Raw genomic sequence first — 23,161 nt, 5'->3', positions numbered from 1 at the left:
TTTTGTTTTGTTTTTTGTGTTTTTCCTTAAGGGGATTTGAATGTCTCTGGTTAAGGCAAGTTCTTTAGCTGTCTCCATCTTCCCCTGTTGTCTTCTGGATTACTTCCTGCATTCAAGCCACCACCTAGTACCATTGATAGTTAGATTTACATTCTTGTCTCTGTTATATCCACTGCTGGGGTCTCTAAAGACCTCTTGGAACCTTCCTTCACAGTGAGGAATAAGTGAGTGAGGGACCAACACTGTAAATATTAATTAGTCTTTGCTTTTGAATAAGTAACCAACTTCAACTTAGAGGCTGAGAGCTGGGAGTGCAGAATGATGGCCTGGTTGGTACCAGGCCCTGGTTTTGATGCCCAGTGCCATAGTAAATAAATAAGTAGGTGAACTGTGACAAGATTTGGAGTTTGGGCTGGAGAGATGGCTCAGAGGTTAATAGCACTGGACGTTCTTCCAAAGGACCTGAGTTCAATTCCCAGCAACCATATGGTGGCTCACAACCATCTACAATGAGATCTGGTACCTTCTTCAGGTCTGCAGGCATACATGCAGTCAGAATACTTTATACATAATAAATAATAAATATATAATACATAAATAAATCTTTTTTAAAAAAAAGATTTGGGGGTCAGACATGGAGGTTAAGAAGTTCTTTCAGCCTCTGAGGTCACTCTATGAGAAATATATTTAACATACTAACAGCTGCTGCTTATGACTTTCCTGTTGCTGTTCTAAGTACTTCAGTAACAAGAATCGTTTTATTATGAGCATTTACTGTATGCTGGCTGATTTGCATATAGAATCTTATTTAATTGTCCTACAACTAAAGAAGTAGTAGTTTCCAGTGGAGTTTGAGGGCTGAGTCTGGGGCAGGGAGGTGGAGATAGGAGAGGTCACTGAGACCGGAGAGAAGGGCCCCTCCCTCAGAGTGCTGAGCTGTGTGATATAAATGTATTGCTCTCTGTGGCCATATTCAAGCCACCTGAATATATGACAGCAAGGTAGTGCAGCCAGACCCAGAACACCATCTCACAGAGTAGAAGACTGCCACTCAGGAAGTAACCTTCCCTAGCTCACACAACCAGGAGAGGCATCCACGGTAATGGAGTCATCCACAGTAGCTGCCAGCCCTGTCCACTAGGCTGGTCACAGGAGTTTATGTAAAGCTGTGACCCTGGAATAGTCAGGGAGGGACAAGCTCCATGGGGGAGGTAGGATACAGGAGAAGAAGAAAAGCTCCAGCCCCGCACAGTTCTGAGTTCAAATCTTACTTACCTTTTCATATCAGTCTCACCTCTTATAACCTCAGGATCACCATTTATCAAATAAAACTAACTGTAGCACCCACCTCTGAGGTTGAGCATCCAAAAATCAGACATGTAATTTCCCCCGTACAGTGGGCACTCAGGGCCCAGGGCCCTGGCTTATGAGAAATCCCACAGAAGGCTCCCAGATGGGAGTGGCTGAGTCTGAAGGAGACCAAACTCTAAAGATCTCTGGGGAGCATTGCAAATGAGCCACCCAGAGACTATTTGCAAATGAGCCACCCAGAGGACGTGGGTGGGTGGGCCGCCCCTCTGCCTGGCAGCAAACCTTACTCCTCTTCTCTGTGCTTGGCTTTTTCCAGCGAGTGCCATCATCGGAATCATATTCATCAAAGAAAAATGGAAACCTAAGGACTTTGTGAGTAAGTCTCTGATGGAGCCAGCTTGCCCCCATGGGCAGCCCCTCCAGCCCGCCCCCATGGGCAGCCCTCCGCCTCCCACTCCCCTTTGGGTTCCGTGTTCCTGTGTGTTCCTGAGAGTGAATGTCAAGTGCCCCAAGCCTGGCTACGCATCAGAATTGTTTGTGGCCCTGTTGAAGATTAGCCTCCCTTCCCTTCAGTCAGTGCTGATCATGCCTCTGTTGTTGGGGTTTGTGAAAACACACCTTCCCTGACTGAGTTGTAAAGCCACAGGAGTCGAACCTAGGAGGCCAGAGACTGCTTCACTGTGAATAAAGGCTGAATTTGAGTCTACAGCCCAGTGAACCGGCTCACAGTCCTCCAAAAGATCCCCCAGCTCAGCTAGACCTGGGCCCAGTCCCCTCACCCCAAGGAAACACTTGGCTTTACAGAGTAAAGGCATTGTCCTAGAAATATTGTCTCACGTTATTTAAAAGCACAGAAGGGAAGAAAAAGATCCAAGTCCCCATGTTGAATTGTTTTATAGATAATTCTAACCAACTGAGAAATGTGGACCTGTAGATCAAGGGTTACATTAATTTCTGTCCCCCACTGGATACCAGGAGAGTGGGAAGAAGCATTCTGCCTAAGTCACACTGTGTTGTAGGGTGTGGCAGGAGGAAGATGGGGTGCTGCTCTCATGGAGACTGTAGTCTAATGTGAGTACAGTGAATGGTGGAGGGTTACAGTAAGCAAGTGAACAACTAAGTAATTTTAGGTCGCGGTAAATGCTTCAGAGTAAATATAACGCTTCTTACCTGAGGGACTAGGGAGATGGGGACACTGTGCCCAGCCTGGCCAGGACTCTCTAAAGATGTGCAATTCAGCCTAACCTCAGATGATACTAGAAGGATGTACCAGGTTTGGGGACAGGGTAATGCCCCCCAGAGAGAGCAGCAGGTGCAGAGGCAGGGATAAATTTCCTGCTTGGGGGATTGGTCAGAAGGAGGTAAACACCAGAGGCATGGAGGGCTGCACACCATCAGGCCTTATAAATCGCGCTAAAGCAGTCGGTGCAGGAGTGACATAATGGCGGCCATCCGTCCCAGAGATTCTGAGATTAGCAGTGTGGCTCAGGCATTGACATTCTTGTCCAGTTCCTCAGAGTGAAGTGTCTACTAATGTCTGCAACTTACTCTAGAAATGAAACTGACTAGGGAGTAAGGAATGGAGAGGCCGTGGGGTCAGAAATGAGACTACGGGAGTAGGAGAGGGGTGGGAGGCAGTTAGATGCATGCTTCAGTAAGTGCAGTCAAATATCCGTTTAGTATCTAGGCCAGCGGTTCTCAACCTTCCGAAAGCTGCAGCCCTTTAATACAGTTCTCATGTCTAGTGACCCCCAACCATAAAATCATTTCATTGCTACTTCATAACTGTCATTTTGCTACTGTTATGAATCATAAATGTCTAATATGCAAAATATCTGATATGTGACCCCTATGAAAAGGTCACTCTTCCCCAGGGTCATGATCCAAAGGTTGAGAACCACCTGTCTAGGCAGTGGGCTGGGGTGCTCATTGCAGAGCACTCCCAAATTTCCTGTGTGTCTAAAGTCTTTAAATAGGATTTTACAGAGAGAAAACTGTCAAAGTGTTGGGGATACTCACAGCCAGGCTTGGGATTGCTGGAGTAAACAGCCAGAGCGAGCCCTGTCTCAGCAGCTGTGTAGACCAGAGCTCTTAGCACACATCTGGCCGCGCCTAGGATGGACCTTCCCTGCTGGACCTTCCCCGCTAGAGTATGACAGGATGCCAGGGAAGAAGCATGGGGCTCTTGTCCTCCACTCTGTTCTGGGTCCTGATGCTGGTCCCTGGCAGGCTTCTGGGCAGAGTTACAACAGCATCAAGTCTGTTCCTTGAAAGTAGATTAAGTAGCTGGTTGGAAAAGGACAAAATCATTCTTAAAAGTTGCCTGTTGGACTGTGAAGTCTGCTTGGGGAGTTTCTGTTATCAGATTTTTCTTTGGGCCAATAGCTCCCAAATAACAACATGGAAACTTATTATTAATTATGAAAGCTCTGCCTTAGCTTAGGCTTGTCCCACTAGCTCTTATAACTTAAATGAGCCCATATTTTTTATTAATCTACATTCTACCACTTGGCTTTTACCTCTCTCCCATTCTGTGTGCTCAACTTTTCCCACATCTCTATGGCCTCTTTCACAACTAGATTCCTCCTCCTCTTCCTCTCTCTCCCTGGAAGTTCTGGCTATCCCTCCTGCCTAGCTATTGGCCATTTAGCTCTTTATTAAACCAATCAGAAAGCACCTTAGGCAGAGACACATCTTTATACTGTATTCAAAATATTTAAACAAATATTCCACAAGTTTTGTTTCCTTTTCAGCTTGCCCATAAAGGGATTTTAGGTTTGGAACTGCCCTGTAAAGTACACATTAGAATCACAGGGCAGGGCTGGGGCATATGGTTCAATGGAAGAGCTTGCCCAGTAGCCACGGTTCTGGGTTCTACTCCCAGTACTGAAACAACAAAAAGTGAACTATCCCACTCCCAGAATGACTACCAAACATGAATTGTTAGCAAGAATACAAACTGAGCCCGTACACACTACTGATGGGAGTATAAATTGTTACAGGCACTTTTGGAGAGCCATGTCATGGCTCTCCAAACCAAACATCACCTATCCGGTGGTCCAGGGTTTCACTATATACTTTATACCCAGTAATGTTGTACACAGACTGGAATGTCCACAGCAACACAATTCTACAACCCCAGGCAGCAAATGAATGCCCAGCAGCAGGACAGTGGATGCTCAGGTCACTTTCCCACAGGCTATGGCTTGGCTGTAAGAATGAATGAACTCAGGTGGCAAAGGATACAGACTGACCTCACAAGCACCATGCTGAGTGACCAAAGGAACCCCACAAGTCAAATCCATAAAGGAGCCAAAGCATTCGTCTCCCTCAGTATTGCTCAAAGTTAGGCCATGACACCCTGTAGTCAGCTCTGGGCATGGAAGTTGGGGCCCTCCTGATGTCTCCTTTTCTGTCTTGGGTGCTGGGGGACATGGGCACTGTACCCCTGTATGTCAGCCTTCATTAGAATTTTGCTAAGGTTATTGTTTGTTTGATTTTTGGTGTTTCAAGACAGTTTCTCTTGTGTAAGGCTGGCTGTCCTTGAACTCACTGTGTAGACCAGGCCTGCCTCTGCCTGGGTTTAAAGGTGTGCACCACCACACCTGGTTTTGTTAAGATCCTTAGAATGACATTTAAAGGAGTGAATATGCACAAAATACATGATAAGCATAGGTAAAGATCCCCAATAACAGTAAAGGCATGATATCATATACCTCTGGTTTCACACAGGTAGCATACAGATATACATACATACACATAAATAAAAATAAATCTTTAAAAGCTGAGCTGGAAAAATGACTCAGTGGTTAGGAACAGTGGCTGCTCTTGCAGAGGACCTGGATTGGTTCTCAGCACCCACATGACAGCTCACAATGATCTGTAACTCCATGCAGGCAATCACCAGTGTAAATAAAATAAATTTTAAATAAGTTTTGTAGAAAATTAAATCAAGTAAGTAAACAATAAATTAAACACACACACACACAAACACACATGCACTAGAGGACCTGGAGAGATGGTTCAGTGGTTAAGAACACTTGGCATTCTTGCAGAGGACCTGGGTTCAGTTCCCGGTACCCACATGGTGAACCACAATTGTCTATAACTCCAGTTCCAAGAGATCTGATGCCAGATATTTATTCGTGCACATACATGCAGGCAAATCACTCATACACATAAAAATATTCAAGTAAACCTTAAAAACCATTAAGGAAGGTTACTCTTTTGAAGTAAAGAACAACCGAAACTACAGTCAGCGCCAGGTGCCTGTCACAGACTGTTGGATTCTGTTGCTATGATCCAATGCCACAACCAAAAGCAAGTTGGAGAGCAAGGGCTTATACTTCTCATCACTGAAGGAAGTCAGGACAGGAACTCAAACAGGGCAGGACCCTGGAGGCAGGAGCTGATGCAGAGACCATGTAGGAGTGTTACTCACTGGCTTGCTCCCCGTGGCTTGCTCAGCCTGCTTTCTTATAGACCCAGGACCACCAGCCCATGTGTGGTCCCTCCCGTCCGTCACTAAGGAAGAAAATGCCTTATAGAATTTCCTGCCACCCGATCTTAAGGGGGCATTTTCTCAATTGAGGTTCCTCATGTCAGATGACTCTAGGTTGTATCGGCTTGATATAAAACTACCCAAGACACAGGCAAAGGCTGTAGGACCTCCTATGCATCTGGCCCATGCCCTAAACCCCTGACCATCCTTCCTCCTTCCCCACAGGGCGCTATGTCTTGTCCTTTGTTGGCTGTGGTTTGGCCATCGTGGGTACCTACCTGCTAGTGACATTTGCACCCAATAGTCACGAGAAAATGACAGGCGAGAACATTGCCAGGCACCTCGTGAGCTGGCCTTTTCTCCTGTACATGGTAAGTGAAGGTCCCACCCTTCTGCTTGAGCAGGCTGAAAGAGGGTCAAGTCCCGGTTGCCAGACTCCAAGGCCAGCAGTTGGGATCACTGAGGCACAGTGTGACCACTGAGCTTGCAGGCATGCCAGGTACACATGACATGCCGGTGCCACCTCTGTCCTGGGCACCATCCAAATCCATCCACAGTATGCTGTCCGTCTTGAGTTTTCAGGGGGCTGTGAAGGTGTGTTCACAACTTTTATCTATGAAGGGCGGGTGGCAAAACAGAAATTCTGCGTAGTTGTTTCTGGGAAATGAAATTATGATGTAGATTTTATGTCCACATCATTTCTCTGTGTCCAAACATCATGCATCTAATTTTATTTTTATTTTTTGTGGCACTAGAGATGACACCTAGGGCTTCATATATATGAGGTGAGTTTTCCCACTGAGCCACACCCTGACCCTCTTTTTACTTCTTAAATTTTGAACCAGGAGCTCACTAAGTTGCCCAGGCTACCCTTGAACTCTGTGTAGCCCAGGCTGGCTTTAAGATCTTGATCCTCCTGATTCAGTTTCTCATGTAACTGAAATGGCAGGCCCATGCCTGTAGGTCCGTGCTTTTAAAGTTTTTACAATAATGTGAGCATGAGAGAGCTGTTCCCATTACTCATCTGTCATGTGGAGGCATGGGTCGGGGAGTGATCAATGCCTAAGGCAGGTAGAAGAGCTGTGGTGCTCGCTCTCACAGCTGCTGCTGTGGGCTGACCTCATCCGACAACACAGCCCGACTCAGTGTGAAATGGGTTTACCCACTGCGCATTCTCTCAATGCTTTAAGGCTGTTTTCCTCCCGGTCTCATAGATGGAAACACTGAGACCCTGAGGGGTCAGAATGCCTTTTTGCCTCAGGTGGCCCAGAATACAGAGGATGAGATCCCAGGGAGCCAGGGCTGTATCTGTCTTGCCTCCAGCTACTCCAGCTACCCCCTAACAGAAACTATTTTAGCTGAGCCTGACCCCAAAATGGGCTTCTCACTCAGAGAGAGTAGGCCTCAACTCCTTTGTTTGCTGTGTGGCCTTGAACAAGTCTCATTCCTTCTTTATGAAATAGAAAAAGTGACTAGACTTGGGGCTATTGGGGTGCAGCATGAGGCTGTGAATAAGTCACCCAGAGTATGGAAGATGCTCTGTGGAGGGCTTGGTGACTTCACCAGGCCTAACAGTGAGACAGTGCCACTGGCTAAAACAATTGAACCAAACTCAAGGAATACATGTCTAGGGGGTTCCCTTCATGCTGGGAATTATGGGTGTGGAAGGTCACTGAGTTCATCTTGCAACTCCTGTCTCTCCCAAGATGCCTGCACATGCATGGCCATCTTAGGGTTTAATACCAAGTGCTATGCCGAGTCACAAGGAGCCATTTTAGCCAATAGCTGAAAACTGGGGTGCCCTCACCCCAGCACACACAGCCTCAGGAGTGCTACTGAGTCAGTCTGAGGCTACAAGACGGTGTATCCACCAGTAACCACGTGGATGGCGTGTGACTCCTTTCTAAAACATGAGGCTCACTTCAAGACAGACAACTAGGTAAGGCACACTGCCTGGGATGGAGAGCAGGACACAGGGAACACAGAGGAGATTGAGTTAATGGCCTCCAGTTACAAGGACATTTTAAGGCCGCTCACTTTAAAATGGCACACGTTGAATCCCTGAGTAAATGCCCGGTGATCACTGATGTCGTCCGCAGCTGGTGGCGATCATCCTGTTCTGCCTGCTGCTATACTTCTATAAGGAGAAGAATGCCAACAGCATCGTCGTGATTCTCCTCCTGGTGGCCTTGCTTGGTAAGCGGTTTCTGGATAATGGTGGCTCTGCATACAGAAGCTACATGAGGCCCAGTTCAAGGTGGTCACTCCACAGGTGGCCACAGGGAGCAGGACCCCGGCTGCCGGAGGTGGGTCCTAGCATTTCTCACACCCTGGCTCAAATCTCCAGTCTTCCGAGTGTCCAAAACTGAGGGCCCGTGTGGTGACTCAGAGAGGACCATCTTCAGCAACAGTGAGCAAACACATGGAGCACAGCCACATGAGTGTGGGCAGTGACCCAACAGGAGAAGGGGGGAAGCGGGGTAAGCTAGGTGAGGTCAGAGGTCACCTCAGAGCAACCCCTGAGCTGTCTGGCAGTGTCCTCAAAGGGCTGTATGGACAGAGAGCAGGAGTGGAGCCAGAACAGACAGGTTTTCCTTCCTTTAAAGGGATGGGTGCTGAGGGGGACGGGGAGATGGCCCTCAGACTGAGGCAAGGATGCTGCTTGTCACCCAGTGTCCAAAGGAGCAGAGAAAGGGCTGGACTCTGGTGTCTCTCCTTCACACAGCACTCTCAAATGGACAAGGAAGATACACCAACGTTGGGAGGAAGGTTAACTGACATGGCCAGAGAGATAGCGTGTGTTATTCCCCCGTCCCACCTTGGTGAGAGCCCCCAAACCACACAGATATCTGTCACTGAAGACTGGCTGGCATTATTTTGATCTACTTTTTAAAACAGCTTTGTGGAGCTAGAATCCATATGCCACGTGATTCAGCTGCTCAACATAAGCCCTTGAGTGGGGTTTACTATAGTCCCAGACTCGCACAGCCACAATCTAATCTCCAACATTTTCACCCCCAAAATAAACCCTGTACTCAGTACTGGTGACTCCCTTCCCCCCCCCCTCCCAGCCCCAGTCAACCACTAACCTACCTTCTGTGTATGAACATTGTGGACATCTTCTATAACTGCAATTGTATCCTAATGTGGCTCTTTGTTTATTTGTGTTGAGACTGGGTCCCTGGTAGCCCCGGCTGACCTAGAAATCCCTGTCGCCACCTTGAACTTCTCATCCCCCTGCTGTCATTTCCTGAATGCTGGGATTGCAACCGGCCCTGTTTAGACAGTGCTGGGGACTGAGCCCAGGGCTTTGTCCATGCTAGGCAAGGCCTCCCTCAACTGAGCTGCATCTTTTGTAGACAATTAGCCTTGAACTATTGACCCTCCTGCCTCAGCCTCCGACGTGCTTGGATTATAGGTGTATACTACACACCTGGCCCCAAGAGGCCTTTTTTGTAACTGGCTCCTTTGAACACTACGTTCTTAGGTGTACCCAAGTTGCATCCTAAGACAGACCCCTGTTCCTTTGTGACTCTGAGGTGGTAAGGACCTTGAGTTATCGACACCCCCCCCCTTCATGGCCCATCTGCTGTTTGGTAGCGTGGACAGTATGGTGGTGCACGCCTGACTTCAGGCTAGCGGTGCCTGCAAACTAGTGCAGTGGCCGAAGAAGAAAGCTAATAGGCAGCTGACAAAGGAGAAGGCAAAGCAGTTCAGTCAGGGCGATGGCTTTGTCTGTCTCTTACTCCAGTCGTTTTTTTCTAACTCCAGTTTGACAAGAATGTGACACTTTGCAAGCTGAAGCCACTAAGAGGTCAGCAATGAGACTTGGTAATGAGATGGTTATGGGATGTACAGGAAGAGAATAGAACTTACACCATTTTCCTTCCATCTTTTAAGCAGTTACATTTCCTATACATGTGAATGCACCTATCATATAAAAGCATTACATAGTTATAATTTTGAAGTAAATAAAGACATGTTGGATATGAATTTGCATATGCAGAAAGGTACATAACACTAGAGACTTCTTGAAGTAAAGAAATATATGGAAGGGGCTTGGGAGATGGCTCAGTCAATATAGAGCTTGAAGGCCTGGATTTGGATCCCCAGAACCTACATAAAAATCCAGGTACAGGGTGTTCACCTGTAATCCTGTACTAAGGAGGCAGAGACAGGAGCATCCCCAGGACTTATTAGCCAGCCAGTCTTGCCAAATGGATGAGCTCCATGTTAAGTAAGAATTCTGTCTTAAGAAAGAGAGAGAAACAACTGGAAGATAGATAACCTATGCCAAAATCTGACCTCTATTTATACTCATTGACACACACATATACACCAAAAACATAGAGGTAAAAAATATATTTACTTTTATTTATATATATAAGGGGACAGATATTCCTTGTAAGTATGATTGCCATGAAGGCCAAAAGGGGTGTCACATCCCCAGAATCTGGTTTTGAGCTTCCATGTGAGTGATAGGAATTGAACTCAGGTCCCATAAAAGAGCAGCAAGTGTTTTTCACCACTGAGCCATCTCTCTGGCCCCTAAACACACAGAAAATACATGTGACTGAGTATTATGAAGCTCCAATTCCTGAGTTCTTCCCTTAACTATTATCCCAGGATTATCATGAAGTTGGTGCCCAGGGGAAATTTGTCCATTCAATGAGCCATTCTCTGCCCCCTGCCTTGTAGTGTGGGGACAGAAACCTGAACTTGCCACCCATTAGGGCACAGTGAAGTGACATTTAGAAATAGCTGTGGGCACCTCTTATCCCTTTCACTTGTCAGCCCAGCCCTGGGAGTCTTGGGTAAGATAGACCTGTCCAATGGTGTCTTCTCACCACAGGAATCCGTGACCCTCTCACCTCTGCCCCCAAGTCCTTTGAGGATCTGACATCTTACTTTCTCCGAAGGTTCCATGACAGTGGTGACAGTCAAGGCTGTGTCAGGGATGCTGGTGCTGTCCATCCAAGGCAACCTGCAGCTGGACTACCCGATCTTCTACGTGATGTTCGTGTGCATGGTGGCCACGGCCATCTATCAGGCCACGTGAGTTGCATTTCTTCCTCTACATTTCTTCCTCTGCTTCTGTTTGGTTCTGAAGTTGTCGGGGAGCCAGAACATACAGGTAGCCAGTTTAGCATCAGGGTGGAGATGAGCTCATGGGGAGAGGCAGGCAGGATCCCACACACTCATCTCCCTGCCCCAAGTGCAATGTCTGTCTCCAAGTATGAGAAGCAGCTTCACCTCCTGTCACCTGCCCTGTGAGAACTTGAGAAGAAACCCTGCAGTCACCTAGGAGGCACTTGCTTGTCTCCTTAGAGAAACAGAGTTGTCATTTCTTGTCCTGGAGCACTCTGCCCAAATCCTCACAGAGAAAGGAGTGCACACTCATGCCTACCGCTGAGTATGCGTGATGTGAAGCTTCGCAATCCTGAGAGTAGACGTCGGTCCTGACCCCTCTGAGTCCGAGAGCCCTCAGTGGCAGGGAAGGGAGTGGCACTCCATGAATATGGTAGGTGACAACCTGAGTCAGTCAGCCAGAAAGGTTCACGATGGTGGGTGAGGCAAGCCAGCCTGAATGAAGGTCAGGTTCCTAGGTCTAGCCTGGGCTCAGTACCCACTACCTTGAGAGCCATAGCAGCAGCAGCCGCTGGTGGGGGCCTCGTCTTCTGTTCATCTATGCTCACAGCACCCTCTGGGCCGGGCCGGGAGATGGAGATGGTGCTGTCTGTCCCATGTTGGGAGGCAGAAGGAGATTAAAGCCAGGAAGTGGCAGGTTGAGAGGGCTGAACCTGGGCATCAGTCTCCCAGTCCGGGCCCCTCTGCATCTGCCGCAGCAATTCCCACTGGGCTACTCTGGGGCTCAGCTTCGCTCTCTGCAGCTGAGACCCATAGGTCTGCCTGAAGTGCCCCAGCTTGGTGTCCACACATGTCGTCAGCTTTGTCCCTACTATCCTTGTAACTGTTAGGGCTTTTAGCCCTCAACACCCCGATAGCCCTCCCAACGGGAACCCTGGCCAAGCACACAGGTTCTGTGCTGAGAGATCAGCATCACACAGGCAACCAAGGACTCCTGCCACCGCTTAGGAACTTCTGGTCCCCCAGCCAGGACAGTCCCCCAGCACCCAGAGCCACAGCTCTCAGGGACACAGCTTAGTGGTTAGTGTTCCTGTGCGCAGCTGTGTAGTGCTCCCTGGGATATCAATAGAGACTCAGACAGAATTTCAGTTCCCACATGAAGGTGCTCTGCCACAGACAGATTAGGAGTGATGCTAACTTCCTCTTTCTTTCTCCCGTTTGTTCCAGTAGCCACTAAAATATGCTTCTAATATTTTTAAAAATTACAACATTGGGCTGGATGTGACAAGCCCTATGAGAGTGTCCTGGGATGTGTGTGGACCCAGTGAGGTGGGGGTTAGGGGTAAGGAGAAGGGCGTGGCCATGGCCCGAGTCACACAGTCAGAGGCATGCTGCAGACAAGTCTGAGGGTCAAGCTCAGACCCCAAATCTTGGGGTGCGTGGTGCCCTGTGTAGGGAGGGGCCATTCTTACAGACCCCCATGCCCTATCTTGTACCCCAGGTTCCACTCCTACCCCTCGGCGCCCTGACCCAAGTACATGTGTGTTGCAGGTTTCTGAGTCAAGCCTCTCAAATCTATGACTCCTCCTTGATCGCCAGTGTAGGCTACATCCTGTCCACCACAGCAGCCATCACAGCAGGTGAGTAGCCCTTTGTCGGCTTTCTGTCTCCTGCTTGAGCATTGTCCCGGGGTGGGGGCAAGGGTAGGGGTGAGGGTGGGGCCTCCCTCTCTCCTGACTCTACTTTCTGGATCTGCCTGTGGGTTTTGTGGAGGCTGTGGGATTTAGAGGTGGAGGCCTACATTCCAGTAGACATATGCCGACCTTGTGGCTCAGGGAATAATCACTTACTTTCTCTGAGCTGTAGTTTTACATTCCTAATGACACTTCCTCTCTAGAATTGCAATATGTGCAAGCCAAACATTCCCTGTTCCTCCTGCTTGTGGGTCCTGGGCAGGGGCTTCTTCAACTGTTTTGGTCACTGGGGCTAGAATGTGATTCAGTTGGTAGAAATCTGGCCTAGTGTGCACAGAATCCTGGGTTCCATCCTCCAAGCTGCATTAACCAGGTCTGGCTCTCCATACCTGTTGTCATTCCAGTACTTGGGAGATAGGAGAATGAGAAGTTCAAAGTCACCTTTGGCTACATAAGGAATATGAGGCCAGCCTGGTCTACGTGAGACTCTGTCAAAAAGGGGCGGAGGGGGGGGGATGAAGGAACAAACAAACCAGGGATGGTGGCTTGAGCCTGCGATCCCACCAGTTGGGAAGCTGAGGCGGGAAAATTATTATGATCTGTGGTTAATGACAGGAGATGCCACTGTAACATGAGTGAGAGCTTTGCTGTTTGGAGCAGTTTAAGATTATCCCAAAAGTTTGTTTGCTTGAATAAGGGGATATAAAGAGCCCGAGAGGGCAGTTAGAGATGACCGTCTGCCTTCACACGTGTGAGTCCTCGTGTTTTTGGCCACTTTGGTACCTTGTAAGGAAGAGCAAATAACCAGAGCCTACCCGGGGTGGGCAGGTCTGGAAATGGTCATGATCTCTCCTCTCCCTTGCTGCCGTGCAGGTGCAATCTTCTACCTGGACTTCCTCGGGGAGGAAATTCTGCACACCTGCATGTTTGCACTGGGGTGAGTCACACCCCATTCAGCCAGGCCATGCCCCGCCCATTGCTTCAGTCCTAATCCTGGAATTGGGAGAGCTAGCTGGATGGTGCTGGCTGGCCCCCAAAGTGAGCGGCTTGCTCCCCCAGAGGTCTGCAGCCTTCTCTCTTCTTGTCATTTCTGGTAAATATAACTTGTAGGGAGAGAAACCAGGCAGTAGAGACACTGGTCACTGTGCGGCATGAAGAGGAGCACTAAGGTCTCCCGGGAGCTGGGCTAGGGCACATTTGGTACAGTTCCTGCCTGGCATGCTCCAAAGCCATGGGTTCCATCCCCAGCACCAAATGAAACCAGGCATTGTGGTACATACTTCTAATCCCAGCACTCAGAAGATAGAGGCAGGAGGATCAGTTCAAGGTCACCCACACCTGTGGACCATGACCCCTATGGGGACTGAATGACCCTTTCACAGAGGTCAAATATCAGATCTCTGGTATACCAGATATTTACATTATGAGTCATAATAATAGCAAAATTCAGTTCTGAAGTAGCAACAAAATAATTTTATGGTTGGGGTCCCCACAACTTGAGGAACTGTTTTAAAGGGTCAAAGCATTAGGAAGGTTGAGAACCACTGTTCTAAAGGGATAGAAATCTTCTGGTCATGACCTGGAAGGTGAATATACACACAGGTTACTATAAAAAAACCCGTCCATCTTTCTTCCTGGGATTTATGCATTACTGCCTATAGATTGCATGTTGATTTTAAGAAACTGCTTGTTTGCATAAACTGAAAGAAAAGAAAACCCAAGTGGGGTGGCACGAACCTCTAATCCCAGCTCTGGGGATGGCAGCAGAGACAGAGAGAGTAAGCACTCGAAGAGTATCCAGCCCCCGAGGGAGTTGAACTAGGAGACACAGGGACTTCCTAGTATTCATTCATCTTCGTTTTGCTAGACTTTTATACCAACTGAATTTAAATCATAAAGAATTATTTTAGAGCCGGGAGGTGGTGGCACATGCCTTTACTACCAGCACTTGGGAGACAGGCAAGTTTGAGGCCAGCCTCATCTACAGATCAAGTTCCAGGACAGCAAAGGCTACACAGAGAAGCCCTGTCTCCAAAAACCAAAAAAATATTGGGGGTGGGGGAGAGCTGGGGTTGGTATGTAAAATGAAAAATAAATTTTTAGGAAAAAAATTAAGTAAATAAATAAATAACAATTGTGTTTATTTGTTTGTTGAGACAGGGTTTCTCTGTATTGCTTTGGAGGTTGTCCTGGAACTCACTCTGTAGACCAGGCTGGCCTCGAACTCACAGAGATCCACCTGCTTCTGCCTCCTGAGTGCTAGGATTAAAGGCATGCACCACCAATGCCCACTTTAAAAAAAAATTTTTTTTTAGTCTTAAAAAAATACAGCCTTTTAAATGGCATGCTTTTAAGACCACTGGCTGTAAGGAAGTGGATGAGCCCCACACTGCAAGCATTTTCCCTGGAACCCAGTTTGTGGGGACTGTGGGGGTATAGCCCCTGCCTGCCCCAGGCTGTTATTATGCACAGTGTCTATTCCTTGCTTGTTGCAGGCCCTATGGTCTCAGTTGCAAGCCTGTAACCTCAGTCTTCTCTTTAGCTGGCCCTTAGCCTCTTGCCCTTGAGCCCCCTCCTTGTGGTTACCTCTGGTCTCATTTCTCCTCCTCTCCTGTCTTCAGGTGCCTCATCGCCTTCTTAGGTGTTTTCTTAATCACGAGAAACAGGAAGAAGGCCATTCCGTTTGAGCCCTATATTTCCATGGATGCCATGCCAGGTAACGATGCCCCCCCACCCCCAGCACCCCTGAGCCCTGCTGGCTGCCCTTGTAGAGTGACTGCTACTTGGTGTTGGAAATGCGGTGCAGGATAGGTGTGCTGTGATGTGAGTTCTAGCCCTGTTTTTTGTTGGTTTGTATTGCTTTTAATCTCTTCTTTCAAATGAGGAGGTGATGCTTGAGGTACCTCGGTCAGCCTTGAGAACCCCTTGCCAACGCTCAGGTCTTTGGAGAGCCTCAACTTATACCTTATGTAGTTCCAATCAGCAGCACCAGGCCCCAAGCCTGCAAACAGAGAGAGAGTGATCATAGAGAGGAAGAAAATAACATGAATGAACCCAACACTTTAACCTTGATCTTGTTGTACCATTGTATTTTCCCAGGGCTCTCACTGAGAACAGGAGCTCAAGTGGTGTTTAGCCTTGAGAACACTTAGCAGTCGGCCAGATACAAGGTGATAGGGAGGAGTGGGGCTTGTGAGCGAGGACAGTTAAGACTGGATTAGCCTGGGTTAGATTAGCGGATATAAATTCTTCAGGCTACTAATGCCCACTAACATTACCACTTGAACCCAAAAGTCATCTTTATTTTAAATATATAAGATGGGATTCTCTCTGCCAACATTACCAGGGCATGCCCCAACAAGACAACGATACCTGTAGGTTAGTAAAGAGCCCAGACATAACCCAATTCCGGAGACAGTTTCAGGAACAGCAATCTGCTTTATTGCATGTGAGCAACCACTTATTCAGGGGAAGCCTACATTGCCTCGGATTGGATAGTGAGCACTCACACCACCAGGGTCTCTGTGCAGAAAAAGCACATTAAAGATGTGGGGAGTGCAGACTCGTCCCCAGGCCAGCTACTTGCACTGCTTCAGAATTCAGTGCTCTGACTTTAGGAGCATGGTGTGCCATGCTTCTTATTCAGAAATGCAGTGTGCCTGGTCGGCTGGCCACCGGGTCATGCCTGTATTTTCTCCTACATTTTCCACAGCCTCGTCACCCCCATTCTCCAGTCATATAGTCTGCGAACAAAGCGTGAACACGTATGTCAGCCACATAAAATACTCCCTTGTCCGGAGCAGTTCTTAAATGTTCATGTGGCATGCACCTATAATCCCAGCGTTTGGGAGGCTGAGGCAGGAGGATCATGAGTTCGAGGCCAGCCTAGGCTACATAGCAGCATGACCCAGCTTTTAGGTTTTGATGCCATGACCCAAGTATGTTCTCAGGACTGGTTGATGTGCTCCCCTGTCAAGTGGCCCCCGTTGCATCCGCTTACTGGTTTGTTTGTTTGTTTGTTTGTTTTATTTTGCTCTACTAAGCTGCCATCTGCCCTGCTTGCTGTGGCCAGCCTGCCTGAGTAGGAGTAGAGAAAGAACCCCATGTCAGCATTTTCATTTGACCCGACTCAGCCACGTGTGGATAAGCGCAGAGTGGCTGAGTGGGGCTGAGGTTTCTCCTGGCAGCTCAGGGCTCGGGCTGTGAGTGCGTGGACTGTGTTAACGTCGAACCTGGCTGCTCAGATGCCTCTTCTGCTTACTTCCTTGTTTCTCGGCTGTGTTCCGGATAGATGAGGGCGCTGGATAGCTGAATCCCAGATAGGTGAGGTGTCAACTCTGTGTGCGAGTATGTGTATGTCCCCGTGTGTCTGTGTGTTTACAAACTATGTGTCTGTCCATACACATGTTCCTGTGTACGTACATGCAGATGTTATTTCTCTGGTGGGGAGATAGGGGGTGATGTCAGCTGTTCCTAGATACCAGGATTCCATGACCAGTTTTGTGGGCATGGCTCTTGTACCTCATGACCACTAGGAAATGAGGCATTGAAGATCGGAGACCCTGTCCTGTTGAGACAATCCTACTGGACTTGCAGAGTTCACATGGTCTGATTCAAATGGAAACTCTGCCAACTTCCCCCGAGGCCTCTCATCCTCACATATTAATGGGGACCCCTCATCTCTGGGTTATGGGGTGCATGTGTGTCAAGGCTTTGGCACAGTGCCTGGGATGTAGTAGATGCCTAATTGACTTTGCTTTTGCTTCCATTTTTTAAAAACTTTGAAGTTTGGGGGTTGGGTAGATGGCTCGGTGCATAAAATGCTTGCTATGCAAGTATGAGGACCCACACACAGATCCCCAGCACTCATACCCATAAAAGCCAGGCCCAGCAGCAAGTATCTGTAATATCGGAACTGGCAGGGGCAGTGTAACTGGTCAGTGAGCTCGAAGTTCAGTGAAAGACCCTGACTCAAAAAATCAGAAGCAAAGAGTGGTCGAGGAAGATACTCAACACCAACCAGCCTACACACACACACACACACACACACACTCAGGATTTCAGCACTTGACTGGCCTCGTCATCAACAGAGACACTTCTCCAGTCACTTGGCTTCTCTGGTCATGTGGTCTGGCCTTTGATGTCTTCAGATGCCAGGACTTCAGGATACATCTCAGTTGGAGGGCCTTTCCTAGATGGATAAAGAGAATAGCAGCCCTGGCCATCAGGACCTCTACTGGCTCTGTTGTCCCTGGCCCAATAGAAACGGTTTCTCAGAGTATCCGCAATAGAGCCATGCTCATGCCAGTGGGTGTCTACATAGACAGGAACTCTCTGTTATCATGTCTGAACACAGACCCAGCATGAGCATTGTCCAAACCACAGAGAGTGGAGGTGCTGTTCCTAACCCCGCTTGAGTGCCAGTCAGTACTGACTTACACCACAGCCTGAGCCCTGGCCAGTCTTCTAAAAGAGAATCAGTAAAGTCCTCAGGGACAGGAGCATCCCATTTCCCAACAGTGTCAAATCCTGAACCCTCCTCAGGCCCCCAACCCAAACCTAAGACCCCCTAATAGGTACCCCAACACTCCGAGTTCTACAGCGCAAACCCAAACCCGACACACTCTTGAGGACTGGTGGCATAAGGCTGGAGGTGTTGATAAAATTTGAACCCATGCAGTGCTTGGTAAACTAACTGTCCCTTGAGCAGTACACACCCTCACCTGCCCTGCCACACCCCTGAGCCCCAAACCATAGATTTTTTTTTTTTTTTTAAGACAGGTTCTTGTGTAGCCCAGGCTAGCTGTGGGCTCTCTATATGACAGAGGGTTGCCTTGAACTTGTAAACCTCCTGCTTCTGCCTCCCAAATGCTAGAATTACAGGTGTGTTCCATCATGCCCAATTTTATGTGGCGCTTGGGATCCAGACCAAAGCTTTGTGTGAGCTAGGCAAGCAGGCATGCGCTCTGCTGATGGGCCCTCTGCCCAAGCACAGACCATAGACTCTTAAACTGGTCCTTGAAATAACCATGGATTGAAGCTGTGTCACTTGGAGGCTAGTGGCCTTCCCCAGCTGATGTTAAAGCTGCAGGCTCTCCCACTAGGTCCCAGCTGCTCTTTAGTTGTGTGACCTTGGGCATGCTACTGTGCCTCGTGGAACCGGTTTTATTATCCAGGAAGTGAGGGTACTAGTTTATCTCTGTCCTAGGGTTGTTTAGGGATTAAGTTCAGTCTGTAGGGAGGCCACATATCACTCCAGCTAAGAACATAGGCTTTAGAGTTTCAACACCCTTGCATTAAACCCTGTCACTGCCTCTCAATAGCTGTGGCTCTCAGGTCAAGTTGTTTCCAGTTGTCTCTATTCCTTCTTCTCCACGCATGGCCTTAAGGGTCAGATGAGACAAAACTTCGTGAACATTTGAAAGAGCATATGTTGTCATCTAAATACCAGCACACCTCAACCACAGCCAATACTGCTGGTATTAGTCTCCAGCTGTGTTGGGTTCCAGTGCAGAGGGTATGCCAGGCGGTGAGAGCCAACTGTTACCATCCTTTCACAAGAGACACTTGGCGTTTAGTTAGGGAAAGAGTTGGTCCCCAAGTGATCCCCAGAGGGATTATAGAAAAGGTTCACAGGAATTGAAGAGTAAGTTCTTTAAGCCAGGCATGGAGGTGCATGCCTAGAACCCTAGCATTCAGGAGGCAGAGGCAGTTATAATTCAGCCTGATGTGCTTAGAAAGTTCCAGGTCATCCAGAATTATAAAGTAAGACCCTGTCTCTAAAGACAGTAATAACCCAACAACAACAAAGCTGGTTCTTTATTTCCCTGAATATAAATGGAAATCACACCTCACCCTGCATATAGATATAGAATATTAAGGTCAAAGGTGGAACACTCCCTCCAGCCATCACAATGCTTCTCTTGTTGCTGGGTCTCCAGGATGCAAAAGTCTCCCTCTTCCCTCAATGCTAAGAAAGCTTCCTGAATCCCTGAGTTATTTCCACAGCAAAGTGGCATCTACCACGTCTAGGGCGCGGTGTTCTGTCCTATGCAGCTGCTACTCGGGATGCAAACACATTCCTTTCTCCCACGTAAATATGAGTATTTCCTCTTAACTCTCAAGTGTCTGGGGAATCAGTACTGCACTTGATCAGCCCCTGGGCCCTGGTTGGTCTATGGTGGGAGAGAGAAAAGTGCAACCTCCCTTTCTACATGATGACTGGGGACATGTCATTTCAGGTATGCAGGACATGCATGCAAAAGGGACAACGGTCCAGCCTGAACTCAAAGCTTCTTTTTCCTATGGGGCCTTGGAAAACAATGACAACATTTCTGAGATCTACACCCCAGCCACACTGCCCGTCATGCAGGAGGAGCATAGCTCCAGAAGCACCCCTGGGGTTCCCTACCGAGTCCTGGAGCACACCAAAAAGGAATGATCTGCCTCCCTTGGCAGTATAACTGCCCACAGGCCACCCGTGGTTCCACCCTTTGTCCAACCTGCCTTTCAAGTATCCTGGTCTTAAACTGAGAACCCTGCAAGCTGATCTTGGAAGGCCCTCGTCTCTCACAGAGAAGCCATTCAATGACCTTGGCCTTGGAAATTTCAAATAGTTGGGGAGTATCCCAGGTGAGCTATGTGACAGGTTAGCCCAGGAGGGTTGAGGCCATGTTACCCCCTCAGATGGTCAGTGAGCATCAGGTAGAGATTGCAGGCAACCACATATTCCTTACTGTGAACTCGAGAAAGATTCCGTCTGCTCTGTCTGTGCAAATCCAACAAAAGGCTGGAGACCTCCCCAGTCGGCCTTCCTTCATCCAACATGCATGCTTCAGCTCCACCTGGTTCACGCACGAGTCCATAACTCTGATGACTTTGGTGTCCCTTTTGCTGAGCCCAGCAGGGCCAACCCTGAGTGGGACAAGCTGTCATCTGCATCTTGGTGGAGAGCATGAGCCTTCTGTGAAGACCTGATGGCGGGTGGTGAGTTTCTGCTGGGCCTGTTCTGAAAACTGGCTCGGTTCAAGTCCTGTGAAGATTATTTCAGTGCTTCCTCCCTCCAAAGACATCAAGAGAACAGAGGGCAGGGGAACGGGGTGGGGGAGGGGAGCTTCCATCCTCTCTGTGTCAAACTGGTGAGAAAGGCAACCAGAGACCCCCCCCACCCCAGAGACCCTCCTGCCCCAGAGACCCTCCTGCCCCAGAGACCCTCCTGCCCCAGAGACCCCCCCCACCCCAGAGACCCTCCTGCCCCGGTGACCCTCCTGCCCCAGAGACCCCCCCACCCCAGAGACCCTCCTGCCCCAGAGACCCTCCTGCCCCAGAGACCCTCCTGCCCCAGAGATCCTCCTGCCCCAGAGATCCTCCTGCCCCGGAGACCCTCCTGCCCCAGAGACCCTCCTGCCCCAGAGACCCTCCTGCCCCAGAGACTCTCCTGTCCAGCCTCAGAGAGGACGTGCTGGGGTCCGAGTAGGACAGTCTGGTCTTTCTTGGGCACACCTGACTCCTGAGAAAAGTCGGGAGTCCTCATGCAGATCCGTTTCTGTCTTCTCCCTTCCTTTCCTTTTAGACCACTAGCTAAGCTTCATCTGCTGTTTCCCATCTTTGGGCCACCAGGGTGTCCAGCCCCCAGCTGGGTCCAGGCAGAGCAGGCATTCTCACACACAGGTCTGCAGCTTTCTTCCTGTCTAGTTCATCATTAGCTTCCCCCCTCCACCCTGACCCTGGACCAGTGTGTGCATTTGAGAGTGGCAGACAAAGGCTTGCAGGCTTTTGTGGGTGCCAGAATTCCATAGGGGTTTGTTTAAAATGTAGGTTCCTCATTCCAACTGTAGTGGCCTGGTTTAGAGGACCTAGAGTGGGACCCAAGAGTCTACATTATTAATGGGCACCACAGGAGATCTTGAGTTCCAGAACCCAGACAGCATATTCTCCCAAAAGGCTTCCCATGGGCCACTAAATCCAGAGGGGCTACACACCCCTGCCAGAAGGTTCAAACCTCCAGTTTCTTACCCTCTCTGGGTTCTATAGGCAAGCTAGATGGCCTCATAGGATCTGCAGCAGTCCCTACCCAGTGAACACTGCTCTAAGGTGACAGTGTTAATAGGTCAGTGTTGATAGGCCATCCACATCACAGCTCTTCACACCCAAACAGTGCTCCGACTTCAGAACTGTGCCGTCTGCTACAGAGCCTGTAACCACTTCCGTATTTCATCTTGACCACGTCTGTATTGGCTTACATGCCTGAGATGGAGATGGCAGCAGAGAAAGGGCTCTTCAGCTCAGCCTAGCAACACGTAAGGGGCTTTTACCATATGGTTAGCCCACAAAGCTACACATGTAGTTCTGCCCTCCAGGCCTACAGTGGGAGTCACACAATCTTAGGTGGGGCAGTCAGTGCCACAGGGAAGCAAAGCATAGAGTCACAGAGGCCCTCGTGACTGGTCCTTGAACGCAAAGGGTGTTTAGAATTGGAAGTGATTTTCATGCATTCATGGGTGGTGACAAACATAGCTAAGATTAGAGAGTGGGTGATCGAACCCTGCTCCTGAGGACAGGGCAGCTTTGCAAAGTAGGAGATTGGAGCCAGGGTTGTCAAAGGACCTCAAAAGACAAGTAATGAAGTGGGTGGTGGTGGCAGACACCTTTAATCCCAGCACTCGGGAGGAAGAAGCAATCAGATCTCTGTGAGTTTGAGGCCAGCTTGGTCAACAGAGCAAGTTCCAAGATAGCCAGGGCTACACAGAGAAGTCATGTCCTGAAAAACCAAAATAAAAAAGAAGACAAGCAATGGAAGTCAAGTATAGTGTTTCATACCAGTGATCCCTGCACTTGGGAGGCTCACACACACACACACACACACACACACACTCACACACACACACACACACTCCAGGAGGATTACCACACATTTTAGTCTAACTTGGACTACCATGTCTCAAAACAAGATTAGCAGTAAAGGCAGACTCTGACAGGCTTGAATAGCTGTCAGAAGCATGTAACCTAGAGAGAGTGGGAGCCACTGAAGATTCATGAGGAAGAGAGTAACAGGGTCAGCACCTATTGGAAAGGAGACCCTGTTCTGCAGTGGGGATGGGGAGAGATGGAGTAGTAAGCCACCCTTCTTGGCCAGGCTCCAGGCCCCTAAGAACAAAGAGTTAAAATCAGGTTTTGCTTCTGTTCTGATAGTGCCTGTCAGTTGCCCTGTGTTACCGAGCAGTTTCCCCACCAGCCTAGTCCCACAGCTGCATCAGCCCCAAATAGCACACAGAGAGGGGCTGTATTAGATATAACACTGTTGGCCTGTTGCTAGCATTTCTTATTGGCCAGCTTTGACTTAAATATTAACCCAATTCTGTCAATCTAAGTATTTCCATGTGGTCTTATCTTACCGGAGAGAGGATCCAGACCTCTTCCTCTTAAGTCCCTACATCTTGACTCTCCTCTACTACATCTCCCAGAATCCTCCTTTTCTCCTAGCCCCACCTATCTTGCTTTCCTATTGGCCAACAGGGTTTTATTCATTAACCAACAAGAGAAACATATTTACTGAATGACATCTCCC

General features: G+C 48.7%; 1 protein-coding gene across 4 annotated transcripts in view; it reads left to right on the top strand.

The window, feature by feature from the left end:
* The window catches only part of Nipal3 (NIPA like domain containing 3), a 32,184-nt gene extending 12,041 nt beyond the window's left edge, over positions 1-20,143 (top strand). The window contains exons 4-12 of one of the 4 annotated variants that reach the window (XM_051173518.1): positions 1,628-1,687; positions 6,038-6,183; positions 7,912-8,008; positions 10,732-10,867; positions 12,452-12,540; positions 13,468-13,531; positions 15,216-15,310; positions 16,886-16,917; positions 19,836-19,980. In XM_051173518.1, the coding sequence (XP_051029475.1) occupies positions 1,628-1,687; positions 6,038-6,183; positions 7,912-8,008; positions 10,732-10,867; positions 12,452-12,540; positions 13,468-13,531; positions 15,216-15,310; positions 16,886-16,902 (704 nt within the window). In that variant the 3' untranslated portion in view covers positions 16,903-16,917; positions 19,836-19,980. Of the gene's footprint in view, positions 1-1,627; positions 1,688-6,037; positions 6,184-7,911; positions 8,009-10,731; positions 10,868-12,451; positions 12,541-13,467; positions 13,532-15,215; positions 15,311-16,637; positions 16,855-16,885; positions 16,918-19,835 lie in introns of those variants that run through there. The other 3 variants (XM_051173515.1, XM_051173519.1, XM_051173517.1) reach the window with 3 other exon arrangements.
* The last annotated feature ends 3,018 nt before the right edge of the window (positions 20,144-23,161 follow it).

The sequence above is a fragment of the Phodopus roborovskii genome, unplaced genomic scaffold, assembly GCF_943737965.1.
Source record: "Phodopus roborovskii unplaced genomic scaffold, PHOROB, whole genome shotgun sequence".
Classification (NCBI taxonomy): domain Eukaryota; kingdom Metazoa; phylum Chordata; class Mammalia; order Rodentia; family Cricetidae; genus Phodopus; species Phodopus roborovskii.
This window is presented reverse-complemented; position numbering and strand designations above follow the sequence as displayed.